The following is a 14,254-nucleotide window of genomic DNA, read 5'->3' as shown; positions in this document are numbered from 1 at the left end:
TGGCCGCTGAGCCTGCGCGTCCGGAGCCTGTGCTCCTTAACGGGAGGGGCCACAGCAGAGAGAGGCCCCGCATACCACAAAAAAAAAAAAAAAAAAAAAAAAAAAAAACAAGTTAAGATAGTCTTAGTTATGGGATAAGTAACTGAATAACCTTGACACACAAAGTTAAAATCTCCTACCTGATTTAGAAGGAAATAAATAAATAAATATAGCACTCTTGACTTAATTGTCTTGTGGTTGTTAAGTGTCCTCATTTGTTAGGAGATATTATTTCACTCAAGAGCTGTTTCGGGCTTCCCTGGTGGCGCAGTGGTTGAGAGTCTGCCTGCCGATACAGGGAACACGGGTTCGTGCCCCGGTCAGGGAAGATCCCACATGCCGCGTAAAGTCTGGGCCCGTGAGCCAGGGCCGCTGAGCCTGCGCGTCTGGAGCCTGTGCTCCACAACGGAAGAGGCCACAACAATGAGAGGCCCGCGTACCGCAAAAAAAAAAAGAGCTGTTTCATCTTACTAAAACCCAACTCATCTCATTAAAAAAATTCATTTTTAAACATAAAATTCCAATGATTCAGAAAAGCATGGAGAATAATACAATATACATCTATATCTCGACCACCCTGATTTAACAAGTATTAAGATTCTGCCATATTTGCTTCAGAACTTTTCTTTAAAAACAGAAAAGTTACAGATATACCTGAAGCCCTCTTTATTCCTTTCCCAGAATCAGTCTCTTTTCTCCCCACCTTCATTTTTCTAAAGAATACCCTTCCTGCATATGTTTTTATACTTCTACTACACACTTATATTTTTATAAATGATGTCATAATGTTTTATATTAAAAAAAAATAAATTATTCCCATTTTTTCATTTTGTAATTTCCATTTTTTACTCAACATTGCTTTTGAAATCTAGATATATTAATATATAAATATTTAGTTTAATTTTTCTAAAATGTTTAATTGTAAAGATGTACCATTCTGCTACTGATGGATGTTTAGGTTGTTTCTAACCAATGTGCCATGAACATCTTTGTACACATCTCTCTACAGATATGCAATATTCCTTTTTATATTGCTTCAGTGAAGACTTTTGCTTAAGCTAGTTAGGTAGATTTTGCTTTTTAATTAAGCACAGGCAAATGAAAAAACTAGAATGCTATTTTCTAGCCCAGAATCATCTGTGTCTTACTATCTTATTTTTCTGTGTAAAATCTTTTATTTCTTTGGTAAACACCTGTGAGATAGAAAAGAGAATACTAGGAAACAGGAAATTTAAGTCTTTATTTTACTTGGGAATAGTGCTTCAAATATAGTTAGGAACATGTTAGTTACTTGTTTGTATATAAAGAACTTCTGTTTAGAATTCCAGTGGTGGATCCATTTCAGGAAAATAAAATGGGGAAGATGTGTTATGTACCACCATTTAAATTTTGATTCTTGCAACAGCAGTGTTAGGGTTGAAAAGAATCTTATCCACTTTCTCCACCATTCCTGCTCATCCCAAATGTGATAGAATACTGACTAAATAATTCAAGAAGCCCGATTTCTCATTTATTTCCTTTAGGGAATAAACCGGCAGCGCAGTCTACCTTTGATTCTTTTTCTTTTGGTATTTGTGATTTTACTTTATCATGTGGCTGATCAAGAGTCAAATTATTCTTCCTTGCTTCACTGTCTTCAAGCAGGGGAACACAGCCATAACTGTTATCTGTAAGACAAAAACCTCTTAGACATAAGTGGGAAACCCTTGTTTTTGGTACTACCTGGAAAAGTGAAAAGAATACAAACCCAAACCCCTAATTTTAAAGAGTAGAGATTTTAAACTGTGAATTTAAAAAATTCTTTAGATAATAGTTACTTTGACAATTTAGATTTGCCCATTTAGATTTTGGCATATTTGATTCATATTTTTTTACTTTCATTCCCACTAAACACAGAAAACCCCTACTCTTCCAATATCAGTAGTATATAAAATATGTAGAATTTAGAAAACTAGAAGTATGTTCTTTGTATCTTATCATCAGCAATGTAATTAAACTTTTATTTAAGTCATATTTTCAGGTACGCATTTCTTGTTTATGATAATTATTTGCATAATACTCTATGCTTATTATTAAAAAATGAGAAAATGCAGACGTGCTGAAAAGTATATTAAAAAAAAGCTTCCCACAGTTTTTATTATCTATGAATTATTCCTGTTAACATTTTGGTTTATATTTTATCAGAATTTTTCTTTTCCAATACATATAAATTCACAAAAGAATCTTTTTTTTTGCATAGATAAAATTACATTTATTTTTTATCTTGCTTTGCTCAGTTTGCTATATATCATGAATATGTCTCATGTTTGTAACTGAACACCTATTACCACTTTTCTTGGCTACATAGCTGTTCACTAGACAAATGACTGTAATTTAACTGTTGAACATTTATTTCTAGTTTTCCATTATTAGAAATTATACTGTGATGAGCATCCTTGCATATATACCTTGAGTACTTAAAGAAATATTTTCTTATGATATATTCTTAGGACTTGAATTTTTGATTTAAAAGGCACAGACATTTTAAAAGCTTTTGCTATTTACTGACAAATTGTCTTCTAGGAAGTTTTATCAACTTAAGAGTTCCACCAGATAATATATGTGAATGTCCATTTTCCCATTTCCTGCAACTGTTCATTTCTTAAATAAACGTAACTGTACCACAGTTATTAAAATATCAGAACTACTGAGAAACAATGGAGAAATAAAATAGAAAAACTTAACTTCCATCTTTCTTTTCTCCCAGAGGTTTAAGAAATAAATAAAAATTTAACATGAACATACCTCGACTGGAATTCACAAGAAGTAACTGTGATTTTAGCTTGTCAATAATAGTTTGTTGAAGTGACAGCTGTTCCTGTTGCTCACGTATTCTCTGCTCATAGTTCTCAGTCTGCTGACATAAAAACCAGTTAGCCTGATATTTACTGACAGACATGTACATACATTTACTGTCCCTTAATAATTACATATAGATATGAGTTGCCCATACTGCCTGCCATTTCCCAGGTACTGGAGCATTTATTTATGAGCTAAAAATAGGATCCAATAATGCATTTATAATCATTACAAACATAAGTGATTTAAAACGCTTTAAACACTGTAAAATTTTAAAAATCTTCTTAATTAAAGAAATTTCAGTTAAGAGTTCAATGTATAGTTTCTTGGATAAAAACTATAATTTAGAATTTAATCCTTAATAGTAACAAAAAAAGCATGAATGACGAAACGGATATTATATTAAAGTTATTCTATAAAAATACCCACTAACTTTAAAAAGTGAAGTTTTCTTGTCTTTTAAATAAACACACCTTTGAATTTACTTTTAGAGTACAAAAACACAAAGGAAGTAGCTCTAGCTAAAACACTATGAAAATCAAAGGGACATGTACAAATTATAAAATTACGATCAGAAACTTCAAAGATTAAGTTTTAAGAAGTCAAGAGAACACATGGTTAACCTCTAGTGGATATCTTAAATACTACAATTTCCCTTACTTTTTTTTATTTTTATTTTTTATTTTTCGGTACGCGGGCCTCTCACTGTTGTGGCCTCTCCTGTTGCAGAGCACAGGCTCCGGACGCGCAAGCTCAGCAGCCATGGCTCACGGGCCCAGCCGCTCAGCGGCATGTGGGATCTTTCCGGACCGGGGCACGAACCCGTAACCCCCGCATCGGCAGGCGGACTCTCAACCACTGCGCCACCAGGGAAGCCCTCCAGGGAAGCCCTCCAGGGAAGCCCTCCCTTATATTTTTAATCCATTCACCTTACTATTTCATTGCAGTGGCTGTGAGAATTAAGCAATGAAAGAAGACATGAGTTTGCATTAGAGAATACAAATGTTGCAAACCCGAAATTTGAAAACGTTCCATTACAATTATCAAATTAGCACAAAGTCTGAAAAATATATGAATAAAAGAGAATTCTTTAACAACTTCTATCACTAGAAGAACATATAAATGACTAAATTGTAAATTCCTTGAAATATGAAATGGGGTTCTAATAATCTTGTACTGTCCTTCAATAGATACTAAATATTCGATTTTGAATTGATACTTAATCAAAGTTCAAAATTAATGAAGCTCTATTATTTTCAGAGATCTATAAACCTAAAGTTCTTTATAAATTACACAGCTGTTCCTAGATTCCCAAAGTAAATTAGCTTAAGAAATGAAAGCAAAATACCACATTTTCCCAAATAAAAGGTGAAATTTTATAAGTATTACACTTCAAACATGAGTAACTGACAAAGCTGGTAAATAACCCAAGTGGTGTGTTGTCTTTGCACTTTGCTTGAGGGTAGTATCATATAACTTGATACTCCCATAGAACTCTGCAAAGTAACTTACACACAGGAGGAATTCAGTACATGCTTATTGAAAAAATAAAATAAAGAATCCAATTAAAAGAAAATCCGAGTAAATTTTATTATTATGAATAAAAGAATGAGTCTTTTGAATCTGTCTGAACCATATGTCCTATGACTAGGAGTCTGAGAAGAGAACCTTGGATACCAAATTCCAGTCGAGGGCCAGGCTTCCCCAAATAAGACTTCTTATTCCTACATAAACTTACATCCAAGCCCCTAGAAAGAGTGGGTAGGTTGACTGTAAGAAGGGTTTAGACCTCTAATGCAAATTCTGTAATACTTTAAATTTACCTGGCTACACAGAGCCACCGGGGCTGAGGAATCAGCAAACATGCTGATATTACAGTCTGTACTATCTACTTCTGTGTATTTAGAACTTTCTCTAAAGAACTCAAAGCTTTTCATAAATATCAACAAAAATTACCCATTCTTTCACTATTCTTTGAGAGCTATATATATTCTACTATCCAGCATTAAGTAACCAGTACAAAAAACTTAGTAAGTTAGAGATGGGCCCAGAATAAATGTATAAGTTATTCAAGCCTCAGTCCATTCTCCATGTACTATATATTTTTCCCCAACCTTAATGAAAAAACAAATGACCTGTATTTTCTTTTGGAACCAACTCAGAAAGCCTCTGCCAGGTAATTTTCATCTTCTAGTTTCTGGCTTAAAAACATACTTTAGCACATCTGCATATAACATATTACAATAAATGAATAATGCTGAAAATGTTTTCATTAGCTGGAAAAAAAAATCTATAGATCAACAATAATTTCAAGTTGAAGTTTTGAACTATTTCTTAAACAACAAAGTACTTTAAAAACTTAAGCAAATTCTGTAATAATTTAAAAACCAATACCCTGGAAGTATAGCAGGGGAAATAGAACAGCAATGACCCATGTTCTTTTACTGTTCTTTCCACATACTTACTTATATCAATTACAGTAGTCTAGCCTAAATGTTTATATGTATGATTTCCCTTTAGACTACGACCTCCTCAAGGGCAGAGACTATTTTCTCCTGAGTACCCCATCTCCAGAGTACAGCAGAGTACCTGGCACACACTGAGACGCTCAATAAATATTAGTCAAATAAATAAACTAATTAAGTTTTATAAGGAAATATAAGAGAAATAGATATGCCTTCAGAAGTAACCTGAAGGAATGGAGATAAGGTTTCGCTTACATTTCTATAAGGAAAATAGGAAAAATAGAGATAGTAGGTCAGTAGGTAAATAAGACAAAAGGAAATTAAGTTTCAGAAGATGGATGCAAAAAAAATAGGCCATGTCTGAAGATTTTCTTTTTCTTTTTTGGAAAAAAAGGGAAGCTTAGACTATCAGAAAAAAACGTACTAATTCAAGAAGAGAAAATACATATTTAGAAAATAGTATAAAGCTTCTGACCACAAGGCTATGAGAGGGGAAATCCAGAAGAGGATACTGTATCAAACTGGGAAATAACCAGCAGAATTCAGTTTACTTGTTATGTTTGGAAACTAACAGGAACAAGAAGTTTGGTTTTTTTTTCTTTTTAGTAAATGCTTTTGTTCACTGAACAGATGTTAACAAACTTACTCTCTGAAAAGTCCTTTTAAAAGGTCAGATAATTGTTGCACTGTCACAGTATTTTTTTAAAAAACCAGTACAATTACAAAGCAAGTACATTCCAGCACTACCAAAAACCCCAAAAAACAGAAAAATCACTAACAACCATATTGAAAATGTACAACAGCAATGTCTTGTCAACACTTCTGTACAGAGCACAGACATGACAGCTAAAACAGACAGAAGAGAAGATGCTTTTGACAGCCAGTGTGTGTGAATGATTCTTTGAGTCAGATGGCAGCAACAAGTTACCAACTAGGAGATCTGCATGACAACTAACCATCCATCTGTATCAAACACCATCTGGCCGAGATGACTCTGGCTTCTGTGTATTTGACACTCCTTCCAGTTCCAAAGACTAGCAAAACAAGTGGTCTATCAGCATCTAAAGAGGTAAACAGGTACTTAGGTACTTGGTGCCAGAATGTACTTTGTATTCTTTCTCAGTGTTCAAAAGCAAAACTTAAAACAATGGTGATTAAATACAGTACACATCTTGAATTTACTAAAAATGGTTGTCCATACATACTCTCGACTATCATAAATAAAGCAAAAAGCTTATCTTAAGAAATGTCCCTTTATCCAGGCAAAATTTCAATCCATCTTCAAAACTAAGGCAGCATATTCTCTATAATTTTGGACATACAGCTGCTCAAGTTTTCATGGGTTTCATAAATATTAATAGAGTTCTATAAATTGAATTTTTTCTACTGCTGATACTGAAAATTCTCATTTTTCATATTTTCCAAAGCACGTATTTCCTAAATGGGAAAAAAGTTCAAGTGTCCTTAAGTCATCCATAATTCTCTAAATAGGTCAAACATTATCTCTTCTCATCCTCAAGAACTAATCCCAGTATTCTGAGAAATACCATTCTTTTCCTCTAAGTATAAAAAGAATAAAAATTTTAGTAAATATTGAATGGATTAAAAGAAAAAGCCTTGGTTTAAAAACCTTTCAAACTGTTCCAAAATTAACAAAGAGAACAAAAGCTTTATTGAAGGATTTGCTTGGCTACCACAAAAGCTCTCAATAGGGAGCTCCACTGTTCATGAAGGAAGATAATTAAATGTTAATTATTCCAATACATAACACTTCAGACACAAACTAATTGTCTTATCTTGAAACTATGGTAAACTAAAAACCAACTTCCATTTTAGGTTAAAAAAAAAAAAAGAGACCGTATAGGATTAGCAACTCGGAGATCTGGTTTACACAGCCCATTGCTAAACCATTCTCTGCTATATTCTCCTATATCTAGGGAGTTATAAACCCTGCCCTCTCCCACCTTCCTGATACCAAGACTTACCTAGGAGATCTGCAATTTGACAGATCAGATTATCAATCTGATTATCTACTATTAAGTGACAGTGCTGTCACCAATTTCTCTGCATGCCAAATGGTAAACTAATTTTATTTTACAATATTGCATTTTGGTCCTGATTAATTAATTCAGCTTCTTTTTTTTTTTTTTTTTGCGGTACGCGGGCCTCTCACTGCGGTGGCCTCTCCCGTTGCGGTGTGGCCTCTCCCGTTGCGGAGCACAGGCCCCGGACGCGCAGGCTCAGCAGCCATGGCTCACGGGCCCGGCCGCTCCGTGGCACGTGGGATCCTCCCGGACCGGGGCACGAACCCATGTCCCCCGCATCGGCAGGAGGACTCGCAACCACTGCGCCACCAGGGAAGCCCTAATTCAGCTTCTTTGAGCCTTGGTTTCTTTCACTTTGAAATGAAAATAATATTTACTTACAGGATTGAAGGAGATTGCTTATTATCGCACATAATAAGCTCTTTGCAAACATTAGTTACTTTCCTGTAATAATGAACAACATTTCCACATAATATCTATTACTATAGCATGTAGTGCACATGTCCATTAACTAAAGCTCTGATTATCACTGTACATAGGCAATTTGTCACCAGACTTACCACACAACCACCCCATGCTCTAAGCCAGTTTCTCAGTCCTTCTAGTTCACTGTAATCTAGGACTCAGAAGCTTCTCTTCAAGAAATCAGTGTGGTATCTCCATTGAATCAAAAACATTCTGTCAAGTAAAAAAAAAAACTCTGGTTGTTCAAAGTTTACAAAGAGACAAAATAGGCTCAGAAATGAGTAAGAAACAAAATTGTCATTAAAAACTACAAAAGTAGCACGTTTGTTGAAAACAATGCAAAAAACAACAAAATGTCCACCATCACCACCATAACAAAACCCCAGATATGTACAAAGTAAAAGTGACAGTCTCTTCCTTTACTTTGCTCTCCTTTCCTCCTCAGAGGTAATTATTACTGACACTTTGGCATTTGCCCTTTCAAAACTTCTGTGTACATGTGTATGTATCTTTTTTTAAAAATGTGAACTGTTCTGCAACCAAATTTTTCATCAACACATTATCATCATATGATCATTTCACTATTTACTATGCTCCAGAAATTAGAGAGATTTATTTTCTCTATCTCACTTAATCCTTAAACTAACCTTCTGAGATTATTTCCCACATGCTATAGATGAGAAAACTGAGGCACAAAGAGTTACAAAATAACCTGCTCAAGGTTTCTCAGTAAGTAGTAGAGCTGGGATTTGAATACAGGTTTGCCTGACCACAATGCTCAAGGCCCTGAATAAGCACACCATGGCTAGACTCATGTGAGTCTATCTGGCTCTACCAAGGTTCTCTTTTTGCTATATAGTCTCCCTTCAGGCAATCTCATTCCCAGTGGTTGGTTATTTCCCAGACTTTCAAATTCTCCTTCTAGTAGAACCCTCCTCTGAACTCTGTATCTATGTGGTCAAGTGCTACTGAAAAAGCATTTCAAATTTTACTTACTCAAATCCGATGATCTCCTCCCTCCAACTAACAAACCCCTCAAACCCCCTGCAACCCCACCAAATCGGTCCTTTTCTAGTATTCCTTCTCTCAATACATGGCACCGCTATTTATCCAGAAAGCTACAACCACCCTTGACATTTACTTGTTCTATTGCCAATCCACCACCAAGTGTCAATTTTAATCTTAAATACTCTCAAATCTATCCACTTGTTCATTTCCAATGTAGACATAACAGTTCAAGCATCAAACATTAATGAACTACTGCAACAGCCTAACTGCACTTCTTAAATCTTTGCAAAATATAAATCTAATCATAAGACCCACTCTTTCCTCCTCCCACCCCTCCCCCCAAAAAACCTTAAATGGCTCCGTACTGATTATAGAATAAAGAACCAAAAATCTTCAATATGGCCTCTAAAACTCTACAAAGTCTTGCCCTTGACTCTTCTCATTGCATTATTTCCCTTATACTTTCAGTTCTTTAGGCCAATGGGTCTTGTACCTGGAAAGCCCCCCAACCTTGCCCTTCCACAATCACTTCATAAAAACTGTCTTCTCTAAATTAGGTCAAATCCCTAACAGATATTTTAAAAGCAGTTTACTTTTCTTCCTAATACTTATCAGAGTTTGAAACTTTACATTTACAGGACTGTTTGACTAGTCTCTGCTTAACTAGTCTGTGCCACCATTTCATGAAGTAGGGAGCATTTCTGCTGCTCATTGTAGACCCAGTAACTTAGAGCAGTTCCTGATACAATACAGTGAGTAGGTGCTCAAAATAATCTTTGAATGGGTATCATAATTTAAATATTCCTAATTATTAATGAATCTCCTTGAATATATATCCTAGCATACCTGCCTAAAAGTTTTGACACGACATATTTCTGAAAATTAAGACCTGGAACAAAGGATACAAACATTTTAAATTCTAATAGGTGGAAAACAAGTTTATGGCAAAGTACTCACAACGTACAATAGAAGAAATAAGGCTTCGATCAGAAACAGCCAAAAGCACCTTTATTCTAATACCAGTAGCTTCAGTAGAAAAAAAAAAGAGTGAACTACTTTATTCCTACCGACCCTTTACACCAAGATAAATGTTTTGAGAAGCAAAGAAAGGAAAAAAGGAACAGTAGTAAACAATAATGAGGCCATTCACATCTTAAGTGAAAGTAAAGGCATTTTAAAATAAAGTAGTATGTAAGATAAAGGCATGCTACGCCTTTATGCATTCCTTTAAAACATGTTTTACAAGCTTTTATAGGTAACATACGCCTTGAGAGTTTACATTTCACATGGGTCAAGACTAGCTCTAGAATAAAGCAATCTGACAACACAATCCTTTACATTTATTGTCAGAAAAACATTTAGATCTGTAATTTATGATAAAAAGACAGCATAAATTTAGTCTTATTGAGGTTTTCACCTTATACCCACTGGTTAGTCAATAAGGCTCTTTGCTTAGCGATGATTTGAAATATTTTATATCCTTCACCTTACTTATCAGTACAAAGAAAAAGCAGTTTATAGCACAGCATCTGAACTATTTTAGAATTAAGAAAATTTCTTCCTTTCTATACAAGTTATTGTAGATTTTTCTCTTTTAATCAAGAACTGGGCAAGAAGAAACAAATACTTCTTTTCTCAAGAAGCAGATATTTTCTGATTACATAATACAAAGGGTCTGGGGACAAGCAGATCAAATGCAGGAAGTTTTCTGTAACTTAATCATTTATGAATATGGTAATCTGACTTTTAAATTGGCAATCAGTTTTTAAATTTTCAGATGTTTTTATTACTTTATTATTGATTCTTCTCTTGGTCAAAGAAACAATAGAGGGTACTTAAGTCTTTAAAAAATATATTTGGTTTCTCCCACAGGACAGTGGCAGAAATAAGTGACAAGCAACTTGGTATAATAAAACTGATTTAATATTTAATTTCACACTGTGGAATCTTGTGATATTTGAAACTCCCTAGGCAACTTAACTAGTCAGTCACAAGATATGGCCAAGACTGCTCATTATTACCACATACGCATTCTCATTCTTTCTTTTAGTAATATAGACTTTTAAGTGGGCACATGATCATCCAGCTAGAGAATATATTTACTGGCCTTCCCCACTACTAGGTGTGACCATGTAACTAAGTTCTGGCTATCAGGGTCTGAACAGAATTGACCTGTCCAAATTCTGGACTACATCATTATAAGGAAGTTGTTTGCTCTTCCCCACTTCTCTCTCTTCTTACGGGCAGGGAAATGATAACAAGTAGAGCAGCCACTCTGATTCCAGAGAGGGAAACTGTAATTTAGGGGTGAATGAGCTGCCTGACTAGCCCTGGCTACTCACTTCTGGACTGTTACATGAGAGAGAAATAAACTTCTATCTTATTTAAGCATGGTATTTCCTGATCTCTTTGTAACAATAGCTTATTCTATCTGCACAAAACTCAGGGGCCAAGCCAACTCTACCACTGCCCTATATAATAATCTCTTCTCTTATTCTTTAAGCACATTAAAAGTTGTTTATGTCAGGTGCTACTGTGATTAAAATATATTCCTCTACTTTGCAACAGTCAGAAGACCTTTTAGTCTGGGTGTATCTAAGTGCTTATACAAAGCAAGAAACAGAATGAGCCATATTAGACTGTGAATCCTTTAAAAGGTACATTTTATGTTTCATGTATCTTTGAATACCTAGCATTTATTATGTTCCTGGAACATCTTAAATTATTTGTAGGATGAATACAAGAAATATGAATGGCAAACTTTATACTCTAGCCTCTCTTAGTAAGAGATGTATAAATCACAAAGTAAGGATTTATCCAAGGATAGGGAAGATTATATTTGGTTATTTATAGCAATGGGAAGAAAACAGTTTGAAAACCTGGAATGGGCTGTGATTTAACTAGGTTAGTATAATGAATATGGACTTTTGAGTCAGATAAACTGTTTCAGTATAGATTCTGCCACTTATATTAAAAAATTAACTTATTTCTGAGAGTCTCAGTTTCTTCATTTGAAAATGGGGCTAACAATGCCAACTTTGTAGGGCTGGGAGTATTTACATATAAAGTATGTGACTCTTGTAAACTACACGCATTCATAAAACGTTAATTTTGCTTTCTGAAGTAATATGAATTTAAGGATTGAAGAAGGGAAAAGGATACAATTAGTTCAGTATTTTCTGGGATTACCTGACATTTTAATATGGTCTAGAATAAAGGCTATACTGTAAGGAAGAGCTAAAAATAGTCATGTTTTCTTAAGACTAGAGGTTCTAAGACAAACAATTTAATGTCATGGTGGTAGGAGTGTCTAGATGTAACAATGGAAAATTTGGTATAGAGAAGAACACCTCTTAGGGGCCATGGAAAGTAAATATACTTGATGATCAATAGTAGGATATTAGCAGCAGTATGAAGGATCATCCTTTGAAATTTAAGTGAGGTAATTTAGGATAAATAAAAGGCAGCATTATTCCCCACAGTACCTTATAAAACTCATTACTCTATTAATATGGTATAAGTGGGAAAAAAATAGTGGATATATAAGTTCAGGTCTGACATTCAGTTTAATGTGTCTTCCAAGTGACAATAAGATATATGGGTCTAGAGCTCAGAGGGTAAATCTGGAGTAGGGAGATAAATTTAGTCACTGTCATAGGGATTTGAAGCCACAGGAGAAGATGAAATAGCTCATCCAAGAATATAAAGTAAGATGCAAAGAAGGCCTTGAATAAGTCTAATGTTTAGTGACCTGGTAGTAGAGAATAAACCTACAGAGAAGAATGAGGAAATGCAACCCAAAAAGGAATGAGAAAAATCAAATATGGTGTCTGAAATGTTAAAGAAAAATAGTGCTTTAAGTAAGATGTAGTATAAGAGATATGATCAGTTATTAGATGGAATGAGGTAGTTCTGTATGTGTGAACTTGAAAGACTATGGATGATTTTAGGCAAAGAAGTCATAGACATGAAATCTGTGGTCAAGCAATTTTTTTTTTTTTTTTCAAATCATAGTTCTACTACTTATTAGTAATGTGGTTGTGGGCAAGTTATTTCACCCTTTTTGTACTTCAGTTTCCTCATATGAAAGATAATTCTTCCTCATAAGAGCCATATAATGATTAAATCAGATGACTGTAAAGCACTTAGGCAAACGTAAGCCTCAATAAATCTTAGTGATGATGATGGTGATGATAAAGACATTTAAAAAAATTTAAAACCTTTTTCAAATTAGCATAACTCCATTTTTGAAAAAACATGATTCACATATTCTGGAAGGATATACATATATTACTAACAATGGTTACCTCTGGGAAGTGAGGGAGAGGACCATCACTTTATATTCTGTGTATCTTGGATTATTTGCATTTTTTTCAATAAGCATGTGCTGCTTTTGTAATTTTGGCCAATAGTATTAAAAAAAATCACTTACCTGCCTTATTTGTCTTTGTCTCCTTTATTGATTTGGAATACTCAGATGTCTTTGCTTGACAGAATGTTCTTAAATGCATGTAGCACACTGACTTTTCAAAGAGGAGCTTCTGAGTCTTAAACTGCAGTGAACTAGAAGAAATGCTGTGAGAAGAACTGACTTGGAGTATGGACAGCTAAGTGGTAAAAGGCAGGCGAGTCTGTACAAACTGATGAATGACAGGTAAACAGCAATAAAACATAGATAGTAGGAGAATCTAGGCTACACTGATTTTTGCTTTTTGGTAATAGATTTTTTGAAAGTTGTGGTAAAATATATGTAACATAAAATTTGCCATAAATTTTAACCATTTTTAAGTGTACAGTTCTGTGGCATTAAGTACACTTACATTGTTGTGCAACCATCACCACCATCCATCTCCAGAACTTTTGCATCTTCCCCAACTGAAAATCTGTCCTTTGAAACACTAATTCCCCACTCCCTTCCCCCAGCCTCTAGGAACCACACTACTACTTTCTGTCTCTCTGAATACAACTAGTCTATTCATTGTATGTATAGACCACATTTTGTTTATCTATTCATCCACTGAGGGACACTTGGGTTGCTTCCACCTTTTGGCCACTAAGTAAGGCTGCTATGAACCTGGGCATACAAATATCTCTTTGAATCCCTGCTTTCAGTTCATTTGGGTATACCCAGAAGTGGAATTGCTAGATTATATGGTAATCCTATGTTTTGTTTTGAAGAAACATAATTTATTTTCCACAGTGGATACACTATTTTACATTCCCATCAGCAATGTACAAGAGTTCTAATTTCCCCACATCCTCACCAATACTGATTTTTTTTTTTTTAATTTTATTTTTTATAATAGCCATCCCAATGGGTACAGAGTGGTGTCTTACTGTGGTTTTAACTTGCATTTCCTTAATGATGTCGAGCATCTTTTCATGTGCTTTGGT

General features: G+C 34.6%; 1 protein-coding gene across 11 annotated transcripts in view; it reads right to left on the bottom strand.

Moving 5' to 3' along the window:
• Nucleotides 1-14,254, bottom strand: part of TANK (TRAF family member associated NFKB activator) — an 83,629-nt gene that overhangs the window by 37,685 nt on the left and 31,690 nt on the right. For 8 of the 11 annotated variants that reach the window (XR_008618582.1, XM_055088138.1, XM_028478397.2 and 5 more), the window contains 2 exons: nucleotides 2,824-2,935; nucleotides 1,588-1,706 (listed from right to left, as the gene is read on the bottom strand). The exons of 1 other annotated variant lie outside the window; for it this stretch is intronic. Coding sequence is in view for 9 of the 10 variants with exons in the window: in XM_055088138.1 (XP_054944113.1) it covers nucleotides 1,588-1,706; nucleotides 2,824-2,935 (231 nt within the window). In the remaining variant the exon portion in view is untranslated. The remainder of the gene's footprint in view (nucleotides 1-1,587; nucleotides 1,707-2,823; nucleotides 2,936-14,254) is intronic. 2 more of the 11 variants (XM_007107738.4, XM_055088125.1) reach the window with 1 other exon arrangement.

This window comes from Physeter macrocephalus, chromosome 2 (assembly GCF_002837175.3).
Source record: "Physeter macrocephalus isolate SW-GA chromosome 2, ASM283717v5, whole genome shotgun sequence".
In the NCBI taxonomy this organism is placed as follows: Eukaryota; Metazoa; Chordata; class Mammalia; order Artiodactyla; family Physeteridae; genus Physeter; species Physeter macrocephalus.
This window is presented reverse-complemented; position numbering and strand designations above follow the sequence as displayed.